At 40.2% G+C, this 25,076-nt stretch overlaps 2 protein-coding genes across 2 annotated transcripts in view; one reads left to right on the top strand and one right to left on the bottom strand.

Annotated features, from left to right (window-relative positions):
* The window catches only part of taok1b (TAO kinase 1b), a 33,277-nt gene extending 27,943 nt beyond the window's left edge, over nucleotides 1-5,334 (bottom strand). Inside the window, exon 1 of the mRNA XM_052103864.1 lies at nucleotides 4,781-5,334. The gene's annotated coding sequence lies outside the window, so the exon portion shown is untranslated. The remainder of the gene's footprint in view (nucleotides 1-4,780) is intronic.
* A 7,402-nt stretch (nucleotides 5,335-12,736) lies between these two features.
* On the top strand, nucleotides 12,737-23,867 carry LOC127627563 (organic solute transporter subunit alpha-like). The gene is made up of 8 exons (XM_052104007.1): nucleotides 12,737-12,809; nucleotides 18,156-18,307; nucleotides 19,011-19,084; nucleotides 20,502-20,666; nucleotides 20,879-20,990; nucleotides 21,157-21,303; nucleotides 23,131-23,236; nucleotides 23,704-23,867. Exons 1-8 carry the CDS (start codon nucleotides 12,737-12,739, stop codon nucleotides 23,865-23,867), a joined length of 993 nt encoding a protein of 330 aa, XP_051959967.1.
* Nucleotides 23,868-25,076: the final 1,209 nt, after the last annotated feature.

Below are 25,076 nucleotides of genomic sequence, written 5' to 3'. Positions count from 1 at the left end.
TGATTTTGTTGTAACGTTTGGTAACTTTTTGTTTAGTGAAGTCTGAAGTTCATTTTCTACTCAAAATGAGCTATGATCAAAACAAAAATTATCTGTTGATGTTAACCTTCATCGTGTTTTGTGCACCAAGTGTTCTCGTTTGTGTCGACAGCTCTTGATCTTTCTATCACCACTAAAGCAAGAGGATGTTGTCTAATAGACTACATAGCACATGCATTAAGTTTAACTGTGGAAGACTTCTGTGTGGAACATGACCAAGTAAGTTTAAAAGCATTGATTTGCTAGTACAGCTTTTAAAGTATAGCTTAATTCAGTGTGACATTGTTTGAGTAAAATATCCACACAAAAAAAGAATGTACAACATGTACTTAAAACAGAGTATTGCAAAGTAAATTTTATATGATAGTTCCTAGCTAAAGCCACCAAGAATTGTGTAGTCTTTACTAGAAAATATGGTCTGTTAAATTAACTAGCAATTTCTGCATGAAATTGCACAAATTCTTCATGAACAAAATTTTTTTTCACTGTATAAAATAAAATGAAATGTAATAATTGCATCAATTTAGTATGATTAACAAAAATGACGGTCTGGAAGGTCTGATATGATGTGACCGTAACCATATACTAATTTATTACTAGGGAAAACAACAACAAGGAAAACATGCTAGATTTGTCACTAAAATGTAATTTTGATTAGTCATTGCATCCTTAAAAAACAATCAGAAAAAAATTTATATCAATCATATTATGTATATTAGAAAGGCTTTTTATTAGATTTTAGTATGAATAAAAACAACCACATGCACCTTACTGAAAGAACAAAAGAAAATGTAAATCACATTTAGCTTTCAATCACTAGTATGTATTATGCATTGGGGCATTTTCATGCAGATGGACTGTCATATAAACCTTGCATTTTGAAATCGCTAATGTGACAAGAATATACACACAGACTGATGACCAGATCCACATTAACAAAGAATGGGAAGAGCAGCACAGTCTTCCTTAACAGATCAATAGACAATCAATATTCAGGCTATGCCTCTGTCATTGTTTGAAAAAAATATCTAATACATGGGGTAATTGCGATAAGGAGGGAATTATATTGCCCCTAGGCCAAGAGACTATCATAAATAATGCTTTATATACAATGCCTGGCAAAAAAACAAAAAAAAAAAGTAGCTGTTTGGATTTAAATAAGCAGATACTTAAGAGTATATGTTTGGATCATTATTGCAGTGATTAATATGTTTCATCTGCAACAATTCTTTTAACCCTAACTGATGCTGTGTGTAGCTTCTGATTTCTTAAACAACCATGTCAGAAGACATATCCCGTGGTCGTGGAAAAGATGTTACTGTATTTCAGAAGGGGCAAAATATTTTCCTGCATCAAGCAAAGAAAACAACTAAAGATATTGCTGAAATCACTGGAATTGGGTTAAGAACTATCCAATAATTAAAACCTGGAAGGATAGAGGTGAACAGTCAGCTTCATGGAAGAAATGTGGTCAGTAGAAAATCTTGAATGATCATGATCGGAGATCACTAAAACGCTTGAAGTCACATTGTAAAAAATCGAAAGTAGAACTCACAGCTATGTTTAATAGTGAAATTAAGAGCATTTACACACGCACAATGCAAAGAGAACTTACAGGATTGGGACTAAACAGCTGTGTGGCCACAAGAAAGCCACTTGCTAGTGAGGCTATCGGAAAAAAAACATTTTAAATTTGTTAGGGAGCATAAAGATTGGACAGTTGAGCAATGGAAAATGGTCATGTGGTCTGATGAGTCCAGATTTACCCTATACCAAAGCGACGTGTGCATCAGGGTAAGAAGGGAAGTGCATGAAGCGATGGACCCATCTTGCATAGTGTCTGCTGTACAAGCCTCTGAAGGCAATGTTATGATCTGGGGTTGCTTCAATTGATCAGGTCTAGGGTCAGCAATATTATGTGGCAATAAAATGAAGTCAGCTGACTACCTGAATGTACTGAATGACCAGGTTATCCCATCAAAGGATTTTTTTCTTCCCTGACGGCACAAGCATATTCCAGGATGACAATGCCAAGATTCATCGGTCTCAAATTGTGAAAGTGGTTCAGAGAGCATGAGGAATCATTTTCACACATTAATTGGCCACCACAGAGTTCTGACCGTAACACCATTGAAAGTTTTTAGGATGTGTAGAAGAAGACTTTACGGAGTGATATGACTCACCACAAGATCTCGGCCAAAAATGAACGCAACTCTGGATGGAAATAATTGTTGTGACATTGCATAAGGGTGTCACAACAATGTCACGACGAATGTGCACTGTAATCAAAGCTAAAGGCAGTTCAACTACATTTTTTTTTTTTTTTTTGCCCAGGCAGTGACGTTATAATAGGGAAGAGTGCAGGGCAGTCCCGTGTGTTACGCAGTGTCAACAGAGAGAGATTAGGAATGCGGCACGCATCAGTAACCTAGTTTCCATCCACCTTTCACGCTATTTTGTTATCGACAAAGTGAAAATGCGTAAAACAAATTTTGCTAAATTTTCCGTCTTCAGCCTGTTTCTATTCAAATGGCCGTTAATCGATAAAAATGGTGTGCGTGATGACATTGTGACTAAAAAAAACACTCTGTAGCATCAGTTTTGGTTTATCGCAAAATAAATCTGCCCTTAAGCCATTTCCATAAAGAAATGTGTGTTTATCACTAATTCACCTCCCAGTTGTCTCAATTTTTTTTTCCTATGAAGTTTTGGTAAAATGGGGAGAGCATTGAGACAATTAATTGAAATTAGCCAGCACTTTCATTTTAATTTCACAAATCAAATCAATCAGAAGAGGAGGAATTTCAATCAAAAGGGAACAGTTGCCCTTCTGATAGGACGGTAATATTGGCCCTGATGCTGCACCTATGTGAGGAAAACTTTCGGTCTTAGGACCATCCATCCATGTGTATGTGCTGTGCACAGCTATTAAAGAAACATTGATGACGTGCAATATCAGGGCTTACGTATGATACATTCCTGATATTCAATAGGTTATTTTGAACAAACATCTAACGTATCGCCATCACAACTGCATCATATCCTGCATATTTGTCCAGCAACTTTTAACGACCAACTGAACTTGATTGTCATCTCAAATTAATTTTAGTGATAATGCAATTGACATTTTCTGAAGAAGCTCAACAAATGTGATCCCAGATAAAGAGGGTTTTCAAATGTTCAAAAGCTTGTTTTCTGAAAGTGAAGTCATTTCTGATCGTATATAGTCTTGTAAAAAAATAAAAATAAAATTTAATTAAGGTGACTTTTTTCATCTATAGAACAGGGTAAGGCTAATTTAAGTTTGTGTAAAGAAAAGGTATATATTAGGCCTAAAAATATATGTATTTTTTCATTTGGTAATTTATTTAATTTCATACAAGTAATTTTGCAGGCATTTTTTCAAAAGTAAACAATAATTTAATAAAATGTTAGTATTCAAAAATAGCATACAGAAGCTTTTCTCCTAGTATTGGAAATGTATCTTAATTTGAAACATCTTTGAGCACAGCATGATATATTTTTCTAATGTGGCCTAATTCTGTGACTGCCGTCTATTATTTTGAATGGTGTGTAAAAGCATCTTTAATAAATAAATGGATGGCTACCATGATTAATCACAGAGATTCATTTGTTCTCCGTGCACTTGTTGATGGACATGATACAAGATATTTGTGTTGGATCTGCCACTAAGATCAATCCATACAATAAATTGGCTTTCAAGGATGTATATACCTTGTCGTCATGATTAACACTGGCTAATGTTAAATTCTGTCATGTGACACTACATTTTTACATTAATGCCAATTTTCTTGACAAAATGTGTTTCCAAACCAGTTTTTCACGACATTTGAAATATCGACAACAGAGCTTATGCACTAGAGATAAACGGAAAAATATTATGTTTTCACTTGTGCAACTTTTGCGCTAATTTGCGTTTTTCTTCAGCTATATTTTGAAGCACTAAAACTTTTGTCGCAATAAGTCCTTGGATGGAAACTTATTGCAGCTTACAACTTGATAAAACATGGCTTTAACATATGTTTGCATTTCATAATAGCCCATAGATGGCTATTTTATATAATTATGACAATATACTACCAAAATGCCGTTTCGCTTGATTTTATTTGGCTAGTTATTAAAGCATGTTGTTGGCTGAGGAGTGTCACAGCAATAGTGCACGACGACCATGAACAATGTCTTATGAACTACGTGGATAGCTAATTCGTTTCCTGACAAGTTAAATTGAGTGTTAAGTTAGGAAGCTTCCTAAACTTCCTAAAGTTAGGAATATATATATTCCTAACTTTAGGTTCAATATTTCAAAGCATGGCTTATGTAAGTCGACCAAGTTTAAACATTTAACCAGTTGGCTATTTGATACTCAATGTATTGGTACTGTCAACGTAAAATTACATAAATAATCCACTATAGTCCATGTTTATGATAACCCTGCATGCTGAAAGTGAATTGTCATTCAAATGTGCACAAATGAAACTAGTTTTAGCTGTCTAGTAGCAAAACTCCCTCTCGTTAGTGACAACCGACACTTGTGATAATAAACGGTTATTTTGGTCGTTTGGTAAAAGTTGTGAACCAAACCCAATTTAGCCATAATAATACTAGGCTACTGTAAGATCGAGCAGCTAGCTGAGAGTTAACGACACGACTGTGACGAGACTTGGGTTCGGTCGTGACCAGCACATATAAACGGCTCTTTTGAGGGTGTAGTTGAACTTACCCGTCCAACAGGCACTCCAAGAGAAAACCTCAACGTGCTAATGTGGCTAACACACCAGCTATCCTGGGAGGAAACGGTGAGAATACAGGAGAGATTTGTAAACACAATCTCTAGTGTTTATTCCCCCGGAGCTTCGGCAGCTCGTGTAATGAAGAAGAGTCGGTGTATTTACAGTATCCAAACCGTCGGCACTGACAGCGCTGAAAGTGATGACTCACCGGGAATATAAACTAAATCAGCTGGGGCCCTTCAAATCTACCCAGTTTACAGCTAACTCCCCACTCCCAGTCAATCACTTCCAAAAAATGGCGGCGGGTAGTTTTCACCTCCTTCCCTTCGTGGATAACACGGGAGAAATGATATGGATAGCTCGCTAACCAGCACCATGAACGCTCTCTATAACCACCCGAGACGTGACAGTCCCACTGTTCCGCTCCACGGAGCTCAATGTCGCCCCGGCCGTACAAGTTCTTCATGCGTGGCGCGTCTGTTTGTGTAGCTGGACAGTGATTTTCATCTCTCTCTCTCGCTCGCGCTCTCTGTCTGCCTGTCTCTCTCTCTATATGTCTGTCTGTCCCTCTCTCTCTCTCTCTCTCTCTCTCTCTCTCTCTCTCACACACACACACACACACACACACACTCTTTATCTCTCTCAATTTTAAATTCAATTCAATGGGCTTTATTGGCATGCAAGTTTCCAAAAACAACGTTGCCAAAGCATCATATAGAATAAATAAAATAAAAGCAAAATACATTTTGTCCAATAACTTGGACAGTATATAATATAAGTATTAGTAATATATAAATAACAGCAATATATACTATTATTATTATTATTATTATTATTATTTATTTGACCACATCACATCACATTGTGTTTGTGAGTGTGTGTTTGTCCAGATCTTTCACTGTCCCTCAGGTTGAGGCATGTTGATACATATTGGGCAGCAAGATGTGCCCTGTCTCCTTCTCCTAGGAGTATTTGTAATTTTGAGAGGTCATTTAGGTCTTTAAAGTCTGAAGTTTCTGAGTTAAACTTGTTTAGGTAAACATTCCTTATTTCTCTGAATGTTACACATTTTAGGAGGAAGTGTATTTCTGTCTCGACCTCAACTGTCCAACAGTGAGCACATATTCTGTTTTCTTTTGGTTGCCATGATTTTTTGTGTCTCTCTATTTCAATTGCCAATGTGTGGTCACTGAGCCTGTATTTGGTTAGGGTCTGTCTATGTTTTCTATCTCTGACAGTAAAGAGATATTTTGCCAACTCATACTCTCTGTTTAGGGCCAGATAATATTCAAATCGACTTTGGCTTTTAGTTTCTTCTTGGTGTTTTCTTCTTGGTGTTTGGAGAACAGTGTTGATGTGAGACTGGTCAAAGTGTGTTTGAGGGGGCACGATTAGTCTCAGCACCAACTGATGTAGGGGACTCTTTTCTGGGCTCAGCTCTTGGATTTGGAGGGCTTTGGATTGAAGGGTGTCTCGGGGGCTGGATTGAAGGTGAATAACGAATTTAAGTGCTCTGTTTTGAATGCTAATTATCAGTGGGTATCTGCCTATTTCTGCTCTACATGCATGTAAAGATTCTGTTGGGTGTTTGTCCCAGCGTGTATAGCTGTGATGACTGATTGGACCCCATACTTCACTACCATACAGCGCAATAGGCTGGATGACACTATCAAATATTTACAGCCAGATTTTAATTGGAATTTGGAGATTATAAAATGTTCTCTTAATTGCGTTTAGGGCTATTCAAGCTTTTTCTTTGAGTGCATTCACTGCCATGTTGAAACTCCCTGATGCTGTTATTGTTATAACAAGGTAGGGATAACTCATGCTGTGTTCAATTACATTATTATTTATATTAAACTGGTATTTATTTTCATGACACTTGGGCCGTTTCTGAAAAATCATGACATTAGTTTTCTTCATGTTTACTGCTAGGGCCCAGTTTTGACAGTATTTGTCTACTATGTCCAGCTGCAGCTGTAGTACTTGTTCAGTAGGAGACGGTAGAACAAGGTCGTCAGCATAAAGCAGATACTTCACATCTCCATCTAGGAGGGGGAGAGGATGAGTAGCACACTGATCCAACGGAACAGCAAGTTAATTTATATATACATTAAATAAAGTTGGACTTAAATTGCAACCCTGATGGACACCTCTTCTCTGGGTGAAGAATTCAGTTTGTTTGTCTCCAATTTTAACAGCACACGTTTTCGAATATATTGATTTAATCAGATCATATATTTCGCCACCTATACCACAATGCAGAAGTCTATAGTATAGCCCTTCATGCCAAATAGAATCGAAAGCTTTCTTGAAATCAATAAAACAAGCAAATATTTTACCATTTTTTGTTTGGTGTACATGTTTGTTAATTAAAGTGTGAAGGGTTTATACATGGTCGGTGGTGCGGTGTTTTGGAAGGAAGCCAATTTGATTTTTACACAAGATGGAGTGTTTGTCAAGGAAATTAAGTATTCTTTTGTTAATAATACTGCCGAATAGTTTACCTAGACAACTGCTGACACAGATGCCACGGTAGTTTTTAGGGTCTAATTTGTCCCCGCTCTTATAGATGGGGGAAATGAGTCCTTTGCATCAAATGTCAGGAAAGCATCCTGACTGTAATACAATGTTGAACAACTTCAGCATGGCCCTCTGCATCTGTGGGGTGCTGCATTTCAGCATTTCATTTCGGATGCTGTCTGGGCCACAAGCTTTCTTTGGCCAGAGACAATTTATATGGGTGGTCAATTCTTCCCAAGTAAATGGGAAATCAAGGGGGTTTTGGTTGTTTTTAATTGTTTCTTCACATTTTTGGAGTTGATCTTTTATAATGCTTTGATCTGGATTCATTTCATTTATTGGTATGTCTTTGTACAGACTTTCAAAATGGGCTCACCAGATGCCACCATTTTGGATGAACAACTTCATCAAACAACACTGAAAGAAACTATAGAAAGTACAAAACATGAACAGTATATGACTATTTTTATTTGGGTGTACTTTTGAAATTATGTAAATTGTGTGTCTAATTAGACTTCACGAGTGCCTGAGAAAATACTTATGTGTAGATTATGTTATGAGTAGCTCAAACTTTTGCGTCTCATGAAATTTCAGTGTGAAAGTAATGAATCCTGTTCTAAATTTGTCCTGATTTGTTGCATTTACTTTATTAATTTGGCAGACGCTTTTATCAAAATCAAATTTTTTTATAATTGTCTTGAAAATATTTGGAAACTTTTACACTATCTGGGCATTTTGTAGATATATTTTTGATAGAAATACACAATTTTTTTGTATTACTGTATTTAAATCAGCAAAACTGAAAGGCAGTACCAAGGGAGTACTACTGCTTAGCTGTATAAATATTTTACAACAAAATTAAAGGAATAAAAAAAAAAAAAATCACATTGTGGGAATGAGAATACAGTATCATAATGACCATCTTTTTATTATCATAATTTGTGGGTAAAATATGTGTAACTGTCATGAAAATAATGCCACACTGTAAAAAATTGAATTAGCCTTTAAAATATGCTTTATGTTCTATTTGAAGAATATAATTTATTATTATTCTTTTTTATTTATTTATTTATTTTAAAATACCCAAACATTATCTTGACAGGTTTCGTGAGAATCCCCCAAATAGCTCTAAACCATCTTTCCATAAACAAATTCATATATTTTAAAACCACCCAGATTATATCCTAAATCACTTTTCACTAAGCCCAAAAGGCATTCCTTTCTGCCTCTGCAAAAGATTGGGAAATGCTTGGTTGTTTGTGGTGCAGTAGACTGAGACCTGAAGACTTGTTCAGTGCTGCTAAGAGTGAGAGTCTGTGCGGTTGTTTTGTGCTGAGCTTCTTAGCTGATTAAAATGTAACATTAGGCCTGCTTTCCACAAATAGCTTTAAGCCACCCGAGTCAACCAATTCATAAATTCACACACCACCCAGATCAATGCCCCAAAATTATTGATTGCTTTCTCTTTCTGCTTCCCTGTACAATATACTGTGGCAAACCTTTGGAAAACATGCCAAGGCTTTCTTATAAATGCAACAGACTGGCAAAACTGGTTTGATGAAGTTGTTGATTCGTTGAAGCATCGAGATCTGTTGTGGTTGACAAGGATGGGTCGCAGCACCTCTTAGTTCCTTTTAATGTGGACATGTTGTCACTTTTGTGCTACTTTGCCAAGATAAGAATGGTTCAAAATAAAAAAAACGATCAATCAATCATAATATACAGTATATATATGTATGTGTGTGTGTGTGTGTATACACTCACTGAGAACTTTATTAGGAACACCTGTACAGCCACTTCTTCATGCGATTATCTAATCAGCTAATCAGTGCAATGCATAAAATCATGCAGATACAGGTCAGGAGCTTCCACAAAAGGAGGTAGATCCTTTTCATATTTGGCTCCTAAATTATGGAATAGTCTCCCTAACACTGTTCAGGATGCAGACACACTCACTCTTTTTTTTAGTCTAGACTAAAGACTCATTAATTTAGCCAGGCATACATCTAATTTATCATTCAACTCACAATTAGGCTGCTTTAGTTAGCTTGCCAGAACCAGAAATATCTATCATGATCTATAACTCTACATAAAATTGAATTGCATCTACGCTAATATTTTTCATATCCCGAGATTACCAGATCCGACCCGATACAGCTCCTTTCATGCTTGGTGTCGGACTCCATCACGCTACATGTTGCTGAGTGATGATGAAAAACTACAGCCGGTGCTAGCCAGAAATCACTTCAGTCTTTTGAATTCAGAGGATGAACTGATGCCAACTCCAACTATAAGACATTGGATACTTCATATGCCACTGCCTGAATCTTGGATTTAGGATGGACCACACAGAACCTCACTGAAATGACCTGCTGGTTGAACTGTGAACTCATTGATCTCTGCCTGCATCACCTTTGTCTACTGATGGACTACACACTTGAAATGGAATACATAGACTATAATTTAATTGCCATCAAAACCCTTCATCAGCCAACTAACAAAGACAATTGCATCTATGTGAACTTCTGCAGTTTTTTTTTTTTAACACTGGACCTTAACACTTAGTTTACTAATCTTAAACCACGACTTTCACTGCACATAAATAACTAATATTTACATTATATTCATGCTGGTTGGCCAGAGGGGAACTGGCCCTCACAGTGAGTCTGGTTTCTCCCAAGGTTATTTTTCTCCATTAATCTACATCTTATGAAGTTTTGTGTTCCTTGCCACAGTCGCCTTCAGCTTGCTCACTGGGGTTATAGTAAGTAAGTAAAATTTATTTCTAAAGCACACTCAAACACAGCAAAGCTGACCGAAGTGCTGTACAGATGAATATACAATACATTAAAATAAAACAAACACGTCATAAAAAATAAAAAATAAAAAGACAATCTCATTTAATACTGCAAAAACAGTATAAATATACTGTATGTTATAAATACAATTATTATTTAATTATAAAATTTTTATACACAACTTGCAATCATATTTAATCAAACTACACAATGATCACTCTAAGACTTTATAGATATTACTGTTTCTTTTTTCTGTTAATGCATGATTAGTTGCTTTGAAACGATATGTGTTGTGAAATGTGCTATACAAATAAAAATGACTTGAGTTAATGTTCACATCAACCATCAAATTGGGAAATCTCAGTGATATCGACCGTGGCATGATTGTTGGTGTCAGACGGGTTGGTTTGAGTATTTCTGTAACTGCTGATCTCCTGGTTTTCACACACAACAGTCTCTAGAATTTACTCAGAACTGTGCCAAAAACAATATGTGTGTATATATATATATATATATATATATTGATGTGTTGTAAAAAAATAGAGGAAAAGAGTGGTGCCTCTGTCTCATTTATACTATCCTGGTTTTACGGCTTAATAGCAGTTCGTCGTTCATCCTGTAGATGGAAATATTGTGCTCTTTTATAAACATCAAACTTGAGGTAAGATTTAGCCAAGAAGTTCTAATGGTAAGTTGCAACAAAAAGTGAAGTAACTGGGTTCCTTATATGCCAACACATTGTGCATTGAAAAAATATATATTAATACAACATATATTGGATTTTAATTATTTAGAAAGCTCGATTTGTAATGTTCTATTCCTGAATTATCAGGTGTCAAAATCACTTGACTGATAACTTGTGAAATCTCTTGCATTGGGAATAACCACAAATTAATACTTTCTGTTGCTACTGATCAGACCTATTCAGTAGTTTGGAGGTATTTCGACCCCTTGTACAATGGAACAATCTACAATGCAATAAACAATAATTTTTCTCTTCACAATGCAAACGAAGAAGGATGCATGTCAGAATTTATTAAGCCATGTGCATGAAAGCATGTCAGTAGAAAAATATAGAACAAAATTAGCATGACATGAGGAAACGATAAAATAAAAGCGAATCGATGGCTAAAATATTTGAATAACGTTATGAAAAGAGATGTTTATACGTGGAAAATGCTGAGATTCTGTGGGAGAGGTTTCCAAAGATTCCCATGTTTCTAAAGACCCATGACAGTCTAAACTTTGGAAAATTTAGAAAGTTGGCTTAAGGGGATCTAAGAGACCTAATATACAAAATATATTATTAGAATTCTTGTTAGTAACATGTCTAATTAGTGATGGTAGTTTGGAGTGGTATCATCCCTGTAGGAATGGTATCAAAATAAAAACAAAAAAGATCAAATAAGATATAACACAGACTGACAGCAGAAATCACATTGATCTGGAGCATACTTTGGTGAAGGAATCAATAGTGTGAAATGGAATGCAATTGTATCAGTATAGTTTTTTTAAGGTTTTTATCTGGAACATTTTGAGAATTGTCTCATTGTCTGAAAGTCTAAACTAGTTTTAAAAATTTGATGATTATACAGACATTACAGTAAGACAAACAGCCAGCCAGCTAGATAGACAGATGTGAGAGAAAACGTCAGAGAAACTTAAACCAGATCAAAGGCCTTGTGTGGGTTTGTTTACATATAAATTCTTGACAGTTTGAATTAGGGAGTTTAAATTAACGAGTATTCCGTTGGCCTGTTTGAACATTCCGTCAATGTAAGTCTATAGGATATTTTATTGTCTGCTGTGTAAGAAACATAAGTCCGATCAGTTTGAAAAGACAAAGAGCACTAAGTCAGAACAGTCTGAAGGTCTATACCAAGTTTGGTGGATGTATCTTGAGGAGTTAGAAAGTTTTAGGAGGATTTAGAACAAGAAATGTTGGTCTTGGTAGAGGGATGTTGAAAACACCCTTAACCAAGTTTGTAGAAGAACAGTATTTTGGCTTTGTCAAGCCAATATAATTAAATATTAAGGAAAGTAGTGTGATTTGTTCACAGATGGTCTGGGTTTTGGTTCTCATAGGCTTTAGTAGAGAAAGTATTTCACCAAAATGTTTCAAAGTTTACCAAGAACTATAAAGTAAAAGGCTCTTACACATAGAATGAAAGAAAGACTTCCCTTTGAGAGTCTCTTGTTTGCGATAAGTCAACTGCCATTAAAATCATTCAGAGGTTTATAGGACAAACTTTGATGTAGCAATATTTTTGTCTTGGAATAAAAGAACACCCTCTTTTTCTTCATGATTGATCTAACATTTGTACAACATGTGTATAGGTCATGTTGGCTCTAGTAACACCTTTCTTTAAACTGTAGGCGAGTATACATAAACTCAACGTAACAGGGAAAAGGTTTGTGAGGTTTCAACACTGGACAATTTGGAGGTGTTTCCACATTAAAAGTTTTAACACTTTACACGTCAGTGACAGCCTCCTTTGAATATCATCAGCATTTCTGTGTACAGGAAAAACTTCCAGAATTTACTCAATCGTCTTCTTATCCTCTGTTAATGAGAGAAGGATTGTGCCATTGGACATTCAGTTTGATCTACATTTAAGAGACACAATGGAGAATTTTACCTCTACTATCAGTCCCACATGTTTACAAACACCTCCACTGGCTATCGACGTCATAAATCGTAGGTGATCTGTATTTTATTATCAGTTATCTGTAGTTTGCTGTCCAAAAAATGGTTGCTGAGGCTTACCACCTATAGATTTTGCATGTCTTACGTAACTTTCCTAAATGGCTGTGTAGTAAATAAGATGCTTGTGTGGTGTTGGTATTAATGTAATAGGATTCAAATATTAATTGAAGCACATGTGGTCAGTATTTTTTTTTCATGTTATTTAGACAAGCTATTGACACAAGACTTGCTTTTGCTGAACTGTAACCTGTAAACTTATCCGCTGTTAACAAAAGATACTTCATGTCATATTAACTCAATAATTTGGCATTTGCACAGTAGTCCATAGCAGTGATTTTCATACAACCATTGTTTTTGTTTCACTGTCTATGGTTGTGTATTCTGGATTTTTGGTATTGTAATTGTTAGGAATATGGGAAGGCAGGAGAAGGTAGACGGGAGGTTCAGATCTAAATGCAGTCTTTTTATTAACAAGCAATAATAAACAAACACAGGAACAAAGGAAAAGTCCATGATGGGAAAATGAAATTAACACACGAACACGAAACATCCACGAAGGGCAAGGCTCTCCTCGAACGAACAAACAAGGGAACAAGGAAACAAGAGCAGGCATAAAACATTGGAAAACATGAAACATCACATTCAACGATCGACAGTCACTAAACAAAGAACCAGGGTTTAAATACACAGACACAATGAAGACTGAACGAGACACAGGTGAGAACAATGATGAGTGCAGGCAGTGAGGGAGGCCAGGAATAGTGGGAATTGTAGTTTTTAGACAAAGACAAGTGAAACATGGAGCGGACAACAAGGAAAACGTGACATGCAGCCTGATCAGTGAAACGTGAAACAGAAAACACGGGGCAGACAACACGGGAATGTAACATAACCCCCCCCCTACAAAAAAGAAAACCCACAAAAACAAAAAGTCCAAGGAGTGAGGGGGTAGACCCGGGGGAACACAGACAGACAAAGGGGGCACAAGGGACACAGAGACAGTCCAAGGAGGCACAAGGGACAATTAGGCAGTCCATAGGGGCACAAGGGGCGGACAGGTAGACCATGGAGGCCAAGAGGGCAGGCAGGCAGTCTATGGGGGTGTGAGACGGGGCCAGGGTCAGGTGGCCTGGGGGGCCTCCACCGGGTAGGAACAGGTTTAGGAGGCCAGGGAGGTGGCCACAAGGCAAGGACCGGTTCAGGAGGTCTGGGAGGTGGCCACAGGACAGGGACAGGTTTAGGTGGCCTATGAGGTGGCCATAGGGCAAGGGCTGGTTCAGGGGGCCTGGGAGGAGAAGTGGCCACTAGGGCAGCTGGCGGAGCCAAGGAGGACTTCTGCGGCTGAGCAGTCGAAGACTTGGGTGGCGGCACCGAAGGAGGCGTAGGCAAGGCCGCAGGAGACCCTGGGGGTGGAGCAAAGGCAGGCAGAGCCGTGGGAGACACTGTGGGAGGAGCAGAGGCAGGTTGAGCCGTGGCAGACTCAGGTGGTAAGGCCTTGGGTGGACCAGGAGGCAGAGCTGTAGAAGGCTTGGGAGGCGCCGTGGAAGGCGTAGGTCGGAGCTGTAGAAGGCTTGGGAGGTGGCGCCGTGGAAGGCGTAGGCTGTGCCGAGGGAGGCTCGGGAGGCGGAGCCAAGGGAGCCACTGGAGGCGGAGCCGAGGGAGGCTCAGGAGGCGGAGCTGTGGGAGGCCCAGGAGGCGGAGCTGTGGGAGGCCCAGGAGGCGGAGCCAAGGGAGACTCAGGAGGCGGAGCCAAGGGAGACTCAGGAGGCGGAGCCAAGGGAGGTGGAACCATGGAAAGCCCTGGGGGCTCAGGAGGCGGAGCCGTGGGAGGCTCAGGAGACGGAGCCAGGGAGGCTCTGGAGGCTGAGCCGAGGGAGATGGCACCGTAGGCTGCTCTAGAGGCAGAGGCCTGGAAGGCTCTGGAGGTGGAGCCGAGGGAGGTGGCGCCATAGGAGGTTTCAGAGGCGGAGACCTGGAAGGCTCTGAAGGCAGAGCCGAGGGAGGGTGCGCCGTAGGATGCTCTAGAGGCGGAGCCCTAGAAGGCTTTGGAGTCTCTGGGAGCAAAGCCGTAGGAGGCTCGGGAGGCGGAGCCGTAGGAGTCTCTGGAGTCTCTGGGAGAAGAGACGTAGGAGGCTCGGGAGGCAGAGCCGTGAAAGGCTCGGGAGGCTCGGGAGGCGGAGCCGTGAAAGGCTCGGGAGGCTCGGGAGGCGTAGCCGTAGGAGGCTCTGGGGAGGAGCCGTAGGAGGCTCGGTGGGCGAATCCCTGGAAGGCTCAGGAGGCGGAGCCCTGGGTGGCTTGAGGGGCTCGAGAGGCAGGGCCCTGGAGGGCTCGAGAGACTTGAGAGGCGGAGCCCTGGGCGGCTCGAGAGGCGGAGCCCTGGGTTGCTCAAGAGACTTGAGAGGCGGAGCCCTGGGTGGCTCGAGAGGCTCGAGAGGCGGAGCCCTGGAAGGCTCGAGAAACTTGAGAGGCGGAGCCCTGGGAGGATCGAGAGGCGGAGCCTTGGAAGGCTCGGGAGGCAGAGCCATGGGAGGCTCGAGAGAGGCTCGAGAGGCGGAGCCCTGGAAGGCTCGAGAAACTTGAGAGGTGGAGCCCTGGAAGGCTCGGGAGGCGGAGCCCTGGTAGGCTTGGGAGGCTCGAGAGACGGAGCCCTGGGAGGCTCGGGAGGCTCGAGAGGCAGAGCCCTGGGAGGCTCGAGAGGCGGAGCCCTGGGAGGCTCGAGAGGCGGAGCCCTGGAAGGCTCGAGAGGCGGAGCCCTGGAAGGCTGGAGAGGAGGAGCCCTGGGAGGCTCGGGAGGCTCGAGAGGCGGAGCCCTGGGAGGCTTGAGAGGCTTGAGAAGCGGAGCCCTGGGAGGCTCAAGAGACTTGAGAGGCGGAGCCTTGGAAGGCTCGAGAGGCGCTGGCTCTTGGACCGTCATGGCTACTGGCGCTGGCTCTTGGACGGTCATGGCTACTGGCGCTGGCTCTGGGGCGGTCGAGGCTACCGGCGCTGGCTCAGGGACGGTCGAGGCTACAGGCGCTGGCTCAGGGACGGTCGAGACTACAGGCGCTGGCTCAGGGACGGTCGAGGCTACAGGCGCTGGCTCACTGACGTCTGAGGCTGTAGGCATAGGCTGGTTGACCGTGGTAAGCGTGAGCTTGGGTTCGCTGGACGCTGAGGGCAGAGCCACGGGGGGTTCTGGGGACGGAGCTGCGGTAGACGGAGGCTGGAGAGCAGAGACCCTTCCCTTTCTCCTCTTCCTCCGGGCGGATGAGGCTGACAATGCTGGAACACTGTTCGTGGTTGGCGTGGCCTCAGGCTCGCTGGCCGTGGCTGGCGTGGGCTCAGGTTTGCTGACCGTGGCTGGCGTGAGCTCAGGCTCGCTGACCGTGGCTGGCGTGGGCTCAGGCTCGCAGACCGGGGCAGGCGTTGGCTCAGGCTCGCAGACCGGGGCAGGCGTTGGCTCAGGCTCGCAGACCGGGGCAGGCGTTGGCTCAGGCTCGCAGACCGGGGCAGGCATGGGCTCTGGCTCGCAGGCCGTGGCAGACGTTGGCTGGGAGGTGGAAGCCCTTCTTTCCTCCTCCTCCGGGTGGACGAAGTTGGCCGTGCTGGCTCGTTGACGGCGACAGGCGTGGGGGTTGGCTCGCTGACAGGTGGGGCAGGCGTGACAGGAAGAGCCATGGACGACTGGAGAGTCTCCATGGTGGGAGGAGAGGTAGGGCTCTCCTCAGCAACGCCCACAGTGAACGGCGAGCCGCACACCTGTAAGGTCGCCTCCAGGAAGTCGCGGAAAGTCCAGCCGCGCGTCGCCTGCGGCAACCGCTCCTTCAGTGCGGCGTTCAGATTGCCCCTGAAGAAAGCCACAAGGGAGGAGTCTGGGAAGTCTGCGATATTCACCAGCTTGAGGAAGTCGCGGATGTGGTCTTCCACAGGTCGGTCCTCTTGCTTCAAACTGAGCAGACGGTAGTTGGCTTGTTGAACCGCTAGATCCATTGTTGGTCGATCGTTCTGTTAGGAATATGGGAAGGCAGGAGAAGGTAGACGGGAGGTTCAGATCTAAATGCAGTCTTTTTATTAACAAGCAATAATAAACAAACACAGGAACAAAGGAAAAGTCCACGATGGGAAAATGAAATTAACACACGAACACGAAACATCCACGAAGGGCAAGGCTATCCTCAAACCAACAAACAAGGGAACAAGGGAACAAGGGAACAAGGGAACAAGGGAACAAGGGAACAAGGGAACAAGGGAACAAGAGCAGGCATAAAACATTGGAAAACATGAAACATCACATTCAACGATCGACAGTCACTAAACAAAGAACCAGGGTTTAAATACACAGACACAATGAAGACTGAACGAGACACAGGTGAGAACAATGATGAGTGCAGGCAGTGAGGGAGGCCAGGAATAGTGGGAATTGTAGTTTTTAGACAAAGACAAGTGAAACACGGAGCGGACAACAAGGAAAACGTGACATGGAGCGTGATCAGTGATGAGTGAAACAGAAAACACGGGGCAGACAACACGGGAACGTAACAGTAATTGTGGTTCAGCTATTGTTTTAAAAGAAAATTATGGGTTCAATACAAGTTGAGCTCAATCAACAGCATTTGTGGCATTTTGTTGAATACAACAAGAGTTAATTTTGACCTGCCCATCCTTTTCTTTTAAAAAACAAAAATCTGGGTTCCATTGAGGCACTTATAACGGAAGTGAATGGGGCCAGTCTGTAAACGTTAAAATATTCACTGTTTCAGAAGTATAGCCATAAGATACCTTCTGATTACCAGTTATGTGCTTAACCCACCACGCCACCGCCACTCCGCCATTCTGCCATAATGCCATTACAATGTAATGACAACAAACTTTAAGCCTTAAAATTATAGTAAAAATTATGATTTAAACAGCTATACAGCTCAATTAATACAATTTTAACAGAATAATTAATGTAAGTGCTTTAATAAAATTATAAGCTTCACATTTCTGACTTCAAACCCTCCAAAAATTGTCCACATTCACTTCCATTGTAAGTGCCTCAATGTAATCTTGCCTTTTTTTTTTTTTAAGTAAAGGACGTACAGATTTTTTGTGTTGGTCAACAATTACGACACAAATGCTGTCTATTGAGCGTAATGAACCCAGAATATTAATTTAAGTCCAGTTACAAGGTATTTGCCATTGGTGGGTTTCTTCAAGATCTGTAAAACAAAATATTTAAAGAGAAAGAAGGGGAAATAACTATTTTATGTACTTCTTTAGACTGAAGAGAACTAGTTTTGGACATTATTGACCAAGCAACCATTGAAGGGTGCAGAGTTCAGCGTTCAGCATCTCTCTCTCTTTTTTCTTTCATAGAACTGGATATCTATGGAGTTCTCTTCTTTTCTATCTTCACTCTCATGTCCAGCATATCTATGCTGTTGTATCTTGAAGAGTGTGTGTATGTCTACAAGATGGTTCCCTCCCCGAAGAAAACCACTATCATTTGGGTGAATGGAGCTGCCCCAGTAAGACCTTCACCTTTAAAACCTATAGTCTCACTGAATGAACGTTACTATAACTAAGTTGTTTGGTGTCATTACTGGTATGTAATTAAAAAAAGGACCTAGTAAGTAGTGGGAATTGGGCATTCCAAAATTGGGGAGAAAAGATTTTCATAGTTTACTATTGAAAGTCTGGGTCTGGGAGTAGGCTAAAACAATAAAATATGTACATAAAAGACATTTGATAAGTACCAAAAATAAATGATGAAGGCATGCTAAAATGTTTTGCAAAGTGACCTTACATAACCGAAAAAGTTGAAATCTGTTAGTTTTAATAAACACCATCCCCTGGGACATGAAAGTGTCTGAACTTGGAGATACACCCATATAAAGTGATGTATACAACTGTGACAGGGTGGAGGGTGGGAGCGGGGTGGGGCCGGGTCGTGATTCCGCACACCTGGCCCCTAATCAGACTAATCAAGCCTCAGAGAGGGATAAAGGCTGACTGGAAGCTGCATTGTGACAGAGAGAGAGATTTACAGACAGCTGTCTGACACCTTTGTGTGTTTGTCTTTTTGTTAAGTTCTTCATTAAGCTATTATTTATATCGTCAAGCCGGTTCTCACCTCCTCCTTTCCATTAATAGTTTTACAACAACATTTAAATAATATATATGAATATATTTTCTCTTAGGTGTCATTGTTATTATTCCTGTCACTTTCAGGTCTTTGTTACTATGGCTTGTCTTGGAATGTGGATACCAAGAGCTACTATATTCACAGAGTTGACCTCAAACTCGTAAGTTACTTGTTCAGCAGTAAATCTAAGATATATAGCTAAGTAATAAATGACTTATACTTTTATAATGGTGAAGCATTCTCACAGAAACAGAGAATGGCCTGACAAAATAGATTATTTTTAAAGAATTTAAGTTTAAAAGTCTAATCATTTATGCAGATTCTGTTAAAGGGATAGTTCACCCAAAAAAAGTGAAAATTCTCTGATCATTATCTCACCATCATGCCATCCCAGAAGTATATGACTTTATTTCTTCTGCTGGACACAAACAAAGGTTTTTATAAGAATATCTCAGCTTTGTAAGTCCATACAATAAAAGTGAATGGTTACCAAAAATGTGAAGCTCCAAAAGGACATAAAACTAGCTTATCCATATGACTCCAGTGGTTAATTCTATATCTTCAGAAGCAATAGAAGCATCCCAAACCGCACTCTTCTGCACTATTTTATGTCATTTTGAAGTGTAAGTAGTGTGAGTAGTATGTTTACACTGAAAATGCAACAAAAAGAAGTGTACTACGAGAACCTGGATGATACACTTTTTTAACCATCAATGTTGAATGTTGGACATTTCGTGCATTCAGTGCACACACGGCTTGCCGTACATAGCATGGGGCGGAGTGACCGGCAGCAATGATGATCTGGCAAAACAATTGTAAATAATGGAGAATATGATAACTAGCAAAACTTCTGTAAAGTCAGCACCATACAAAAGTTAGTTAAATGCTTTACCATCATACCATGCTGTGTGAATATCTATATTATTGAGATATATGTGTTGAACTGAGGGTGGATAGCACTCTAAAGCTAGTGTAACACAAAGCTTGTGTTTGAAATGTCACTTCCTTCAGCTGTTAAACGGCGAACGGTTCCATGTAGTAAAAAATTGTTAAGTGTTCAATTTGGGATGACACAACACTTTGAAAATTAATTCACTACATGGCTGAGTGCATAGTACATTTAAAAGTGCATAGTGTATAGTGTCGTTTGGGACACTAATATGATAATGTTGGTAAGAAAAAGATGCATATTTAAGTCCTATTTTTATTATAAATCACTTTCACATTCTTATTCTTTAGTTTTTTGCGATTCGCATTCTTCTTGCATATCGCCATCTACTGGGCAGGGAGGAAAATTTCTTGTAAAAAAAGACTTAAATATTGATCTGTTTCTCACCCATTCATTTACATTTTGAGGACCTACAGAGCTGAAATATTCTTCTAAAAATCTTTATTTATGTTTGTTAGAATAAAGAAAGTCATACACATCTGGAATGGCAAGATGATGAGAGAATTGTAATTTTTGGGTGAACTATCCCTTTAAGTTGTTTCAATTTAGTGTATTTCAATACATTTTTATTTTTCTGTATCAGCAGGATTTTTTTTTTTTGACATAAACTCTCCCTTTGTCCCTGTAGATATTTTGCAGTGGTAATTTACAAATTCTTCACCCTGTTGCTGGAAGAATGTGGAGAAGAAGAAGCCTTTCTAAAGTATTCTCAAGCAATGAATGAAACATTGATGATCAGTACTGGGCCGTGCTGCTGCTGCTGCCTTTGCCTGCCCAAAGTACCTATTACACGGTAAACACAACTCACCTAGGCTCATTCCAGTTTAGGCAAGGGTTAGCCTTTCCTTTGCTCAGCGAATGCAATATGTGATTCAATTTGTATTTGTATCATGGTACAGTAAATGCTACTAATACTCATTATTCTGCCTTATGTCCTATTCCATCAATAATATTACACACAAATGATGCCATTGTTTTGCAACTAATGCAGTGTTTTTAACCCAGGCGTATGTTATTCTGGATGAAGGCTGCATCTCTTCAGTTTGCTATTCTCAAGACAGTTTTTTCTGTGCTCTCCATTGTATTGTATGCAAATGGAACCTTTCACCCTTCTAATGTGAGCCTCCCCTTCTAATAGCACAAATGCATAAAACGATTCATTTATATATATATATATATATATATATATATATATATATATATATATATATACATTTCTCACCATATGGCCTATGTCTTGCCTCCCCTAAATGATCTCCTATGCAATGATTGTTTATGTACAGTTGGCGATCACAGGAGCTGCTGTCTGGATAAACCCATTTCTTGGAGTTCTGACCATTATTGCTCTGTGGCCGGTGGGCATCATGTTCAGTCATCTAAAACAGACTCTACACAGTTGCAAGATCATTCCTAAGTATGCTATGTATCAGGTCAGTTTCAGAGAGCTTTTGTCTCATTGACTCTTCATACCTCTACCAAAAGGACCATATAGTGTGAAAAACACCCCTCTAAAATGATCAGATTTGGCAAGGACCTTTAATTACAATAAAAACAAATCTTAATGCCATAGCATACAATGACATTCTAGAGAATTGTGTGCTTTCAACTTTGTAGCAGCAGTTTGCAATATAGTGTATAAAGACAGGGGCGTAGCACCACATTTATGGCCCTGGGCACAGTACTATTTTAGGGCCCCCTGATCTATTTGGGTTTGTGGAGGGGATAATATCCAGTATAAACATTTAGTAATAAATATTAGATGGATATTTAACAGTGCTAATTCACAACTTTTTATTTTCAAATGCAAATAGTATTTGAATCAAGCTAAATATTATTTTAAAAAAAGTCTACTAACAAAATAAATTATACATGTATTAATGTATGAGTTTTCATGTTGGCAAAGTCACATAACATTTCTGAAATGAGAAGTGTACCAAGTTGTTTGGTCTATCCTGAGATATTTCTGCTCTCAGGTAGTTTTAGAAAGTCTTAACTTGCTAACTGATATTTACACAGGGTCCAAAATTAACTTAAAATTAGGGCTGGCCTGGGTATTGTTGTTTCCAGATTCTATGTACATTTAGGAATAAATTATTTCTCAGCTCATGCTGTTAATTATGAAGGGACATTCTAACGTTCTAGGCAACCCTTCTATGTACAATTTGAATATGTTTCTTTTAATAATTATATTTTGTCCATTTTTCATCATATTGGTTGCATTTTAGCTTTTGAAAATTTGTCAAATTAACTATATTACATCAATAAATGTCTTGAAACGGCATTTATTATTTAGCATATATTTCTTTCATGTCTATTGTTTACATGCATACATTTTCACGTTTACAATTACTTACATTGATATTCAGAACACATGTTAAATCGCTACTGTCTCTTTAAACAAACAACGGCATCTGAGCGCAACAACAGGTAATTTTGTTCCTCATATATACTTTTGGTGGATTTGAGGAAAATGTCACAAGTATCTCATGGAGTTCTGGGGAAAAAATAACAGTTAGGCATCACAGATAAATATCTGATGGTAAATTTGCACTGACGTAAAATGTTTATACAGTAGTGAGTAGTGGCAGATGTAGACAGATTGATTTGAATTGTGCACGTCACTTCATTAAGCAAGCATCTGCTTGTTGTTAACAGTTTAACGAAAAGCATGTAATGATGCAGTTGCTAATAATGTTACCAACCACCTGGTGAACATTTCTGTTTTATTTTCTCGCTAGAAGCATTTTCTTTCTCGCATTTTATTTCTAAACCATGTTTACATGAATATCAAACAAATATTCGCCTAGCTATGTTGATACGTATGCCTCAATTTTCTTCTGTAAACTCATAAATTATAAAATTGTAACTCATAAATTGTCTGATACATCCCGCTCTTTCTCTGCTCCTTTTTCGTTTGAATGTCTGATTTTGGATTAATTTCTGTACATACACGACATCATGACGTGTACTCAGTTTGGGCTGCGCGCTGCTGATGGACCAGACCACCTTTGTTGAGGGGGGTGGGGGTTGCTAACATGGGAGGAGACAAGGCAGATTATAGGGGAACTCCCCATTTTGAGAGGTGGAAAATAGAGTCGTGTGACGTTTTACGTGTGACGATGATAATATAATGGATTGTCAATGAAGCCTTTCTGTGGACCCCTCTTCAGTGAGGGCCCACGTTTGTCAGGTCCATCATTACCCGCGGTCCGACGCCCCTAACAAAGGTCCCAACTGACCTTTATGTCTTATTTCAGCTTATACTGGTACTCAGCCAGTTACAAGCAGCCATTATCAACATCCTCTCCATGAATGGGGTTATTGCTTGTGTACCACCTTTCTCTTCCATTGCAAGGGGCTCCAGTAAGTTTGTTACACAAACACACACACACACACACACACACACACGTTGTGTTTCCATGTTTTATGGGGACTTTCCATAGACATAATGGTTTTTATACTGTACAAACTTTATATTCTATCCCCTAAACCTAACCCTACCCCTAAACCTAACCCTCACAGAAAACTTTCTGCATTTTTACATTTTCAAAAAACATAATTTAGTGTGATTTATAAGCTGTTTTCCTCATGGGGACCGACAAAATGTCCCCACAAGGTCAAAAATTTCGGGTTTTACTATCCTTATGGGGACATTTGGTCCCCACAAAGTGATAAATACACGCTCACACACACACACACACACACACACACACACACACACACACACACACACACACAAAACCATATGGGAATATATTTAACTGACATACATATAGCTCATTCAGTTATTTACTTAATTTTCTAACCTTTTTGTTGTTGTTTCTCTTAAGTGCTGCACCAGCAGATGATGATCATGGAGATGTTCATCATCAAAATTGTGACCCGAATACTATACAGACGCATCTACGAGCCCTTTACCCTGTGGCCACCTGAGAATGAGAATGATCCTAACAGAAGAATCAGTTCTGTTACTACAGGGGAGCATGTGGCCTGAAAGAGAGACGAAAGAACACAAGAGGCAGAGGTTTACATAGTAATATGCATTGTTGCTATATATCAATTATATCAAGTGTTAGTAACACAAAGCAAGGGCAAAAATAAAAATTATTGTATTTCTTTCTTATTCAGTATATTGATATTTTTTATGTTCATGTTATAAAATTAACTGCTGAATCTCTGAACTTTGTTGATTGTAATGAAGATTTAATATCAATCTGCTTGCAAGTTTGTTTCATACCTTGCAAAAATCTTCCCTAATACTGTACCTGACAGATATCACTGATATAACATTATGTTTATATTTTCATTTTCTTGCTATTGTGCAAATAATCAAATTATAATTAATAAAGTGCCTGAGCTTGAACAGAGCATATTTCTGAAAGTCTAGAATATCCTTTTATAGGAATACTTCCTTAAACCTAAGAATATCATTTGTTTTAAAACATACAGAGTTCAAAAGGTACTACAAAACGAATCGGTTACCTAATGTAACCTCAGTTCTCTCTAGATGAGGGAACGAGTATTGCGTAAGCTAGCTTACGCTATGGGAAAGATTAATCTTTTCTGAGATATTGAAGCCAAAAAATTATCCTTAATTTTGTATCCATTGTCAACGCAGTGCAGCAGCTGCATACCTTGAGCGGGCTAGCTAGCGAGCTCATTGGTTGCTCTGCGGCAACTGCTGCAGCCTATAGACGAACTTGAGTGAACTCGTGTCCAATGAGAGCGCCGCGCCGTCACTGTATCAAAGCCCGCCAGAATGGGCGTGGCTAGAGTGCATATAAGCGTAAGTTCAGTAGGCTGGAACCCTGGTTTTCATTGAATGAAGCGAAAGTCGCTGCGTGGCGCGAAGCACAGCCGGCTACGCAATACTCGTTCCCTCATCTAGAGAGAACCGAGGTTACGTTAGGTAACCGATTCGTTCTCTTACGAGAGGTTCTCTCGTATTGCGTAAGCTAGCTTACGCTACGGGAACCCATTGTCAACGCCGTGCGCGCCAAGCATCCACTGCATGAGCCCCGGGGGGGGACCCGGGGGAGCCCTTGTGAGTGGGGGAATAATATTTGGCCTGCAAGAGTGCGGGCCAGTGTGTGTGTAATACATAAGCACATAGTGGGAAGGGAAAGACAGAGCGGTGGTGCCGGTCTGTGTGGAATGTGTCCCGTCAGTGCAGCTCACCAGGGGAGCTATAGCGTATTAAACC

This window comes from Xyrauchen texanus, chromosome 34 (genome assembly GCF_025860055.1).
Source record: "Xyrauchen texanus isolate HMW12.3.18 chromosome 34, RBS_HiC_50CHRs, whole genome shotgun sequence".
Taxonomy (NCBI): Eukaryota; Metazoa; Chordata; class Actinopteri; order Cypriniformes; family Catostomidae; genus Xyrauchen; species Xyrauchen texanus.
Note: the sequence above shows the minus strand (reverse complement) of the source record. Positions and strands in the feature narration are given on the sequence as shown.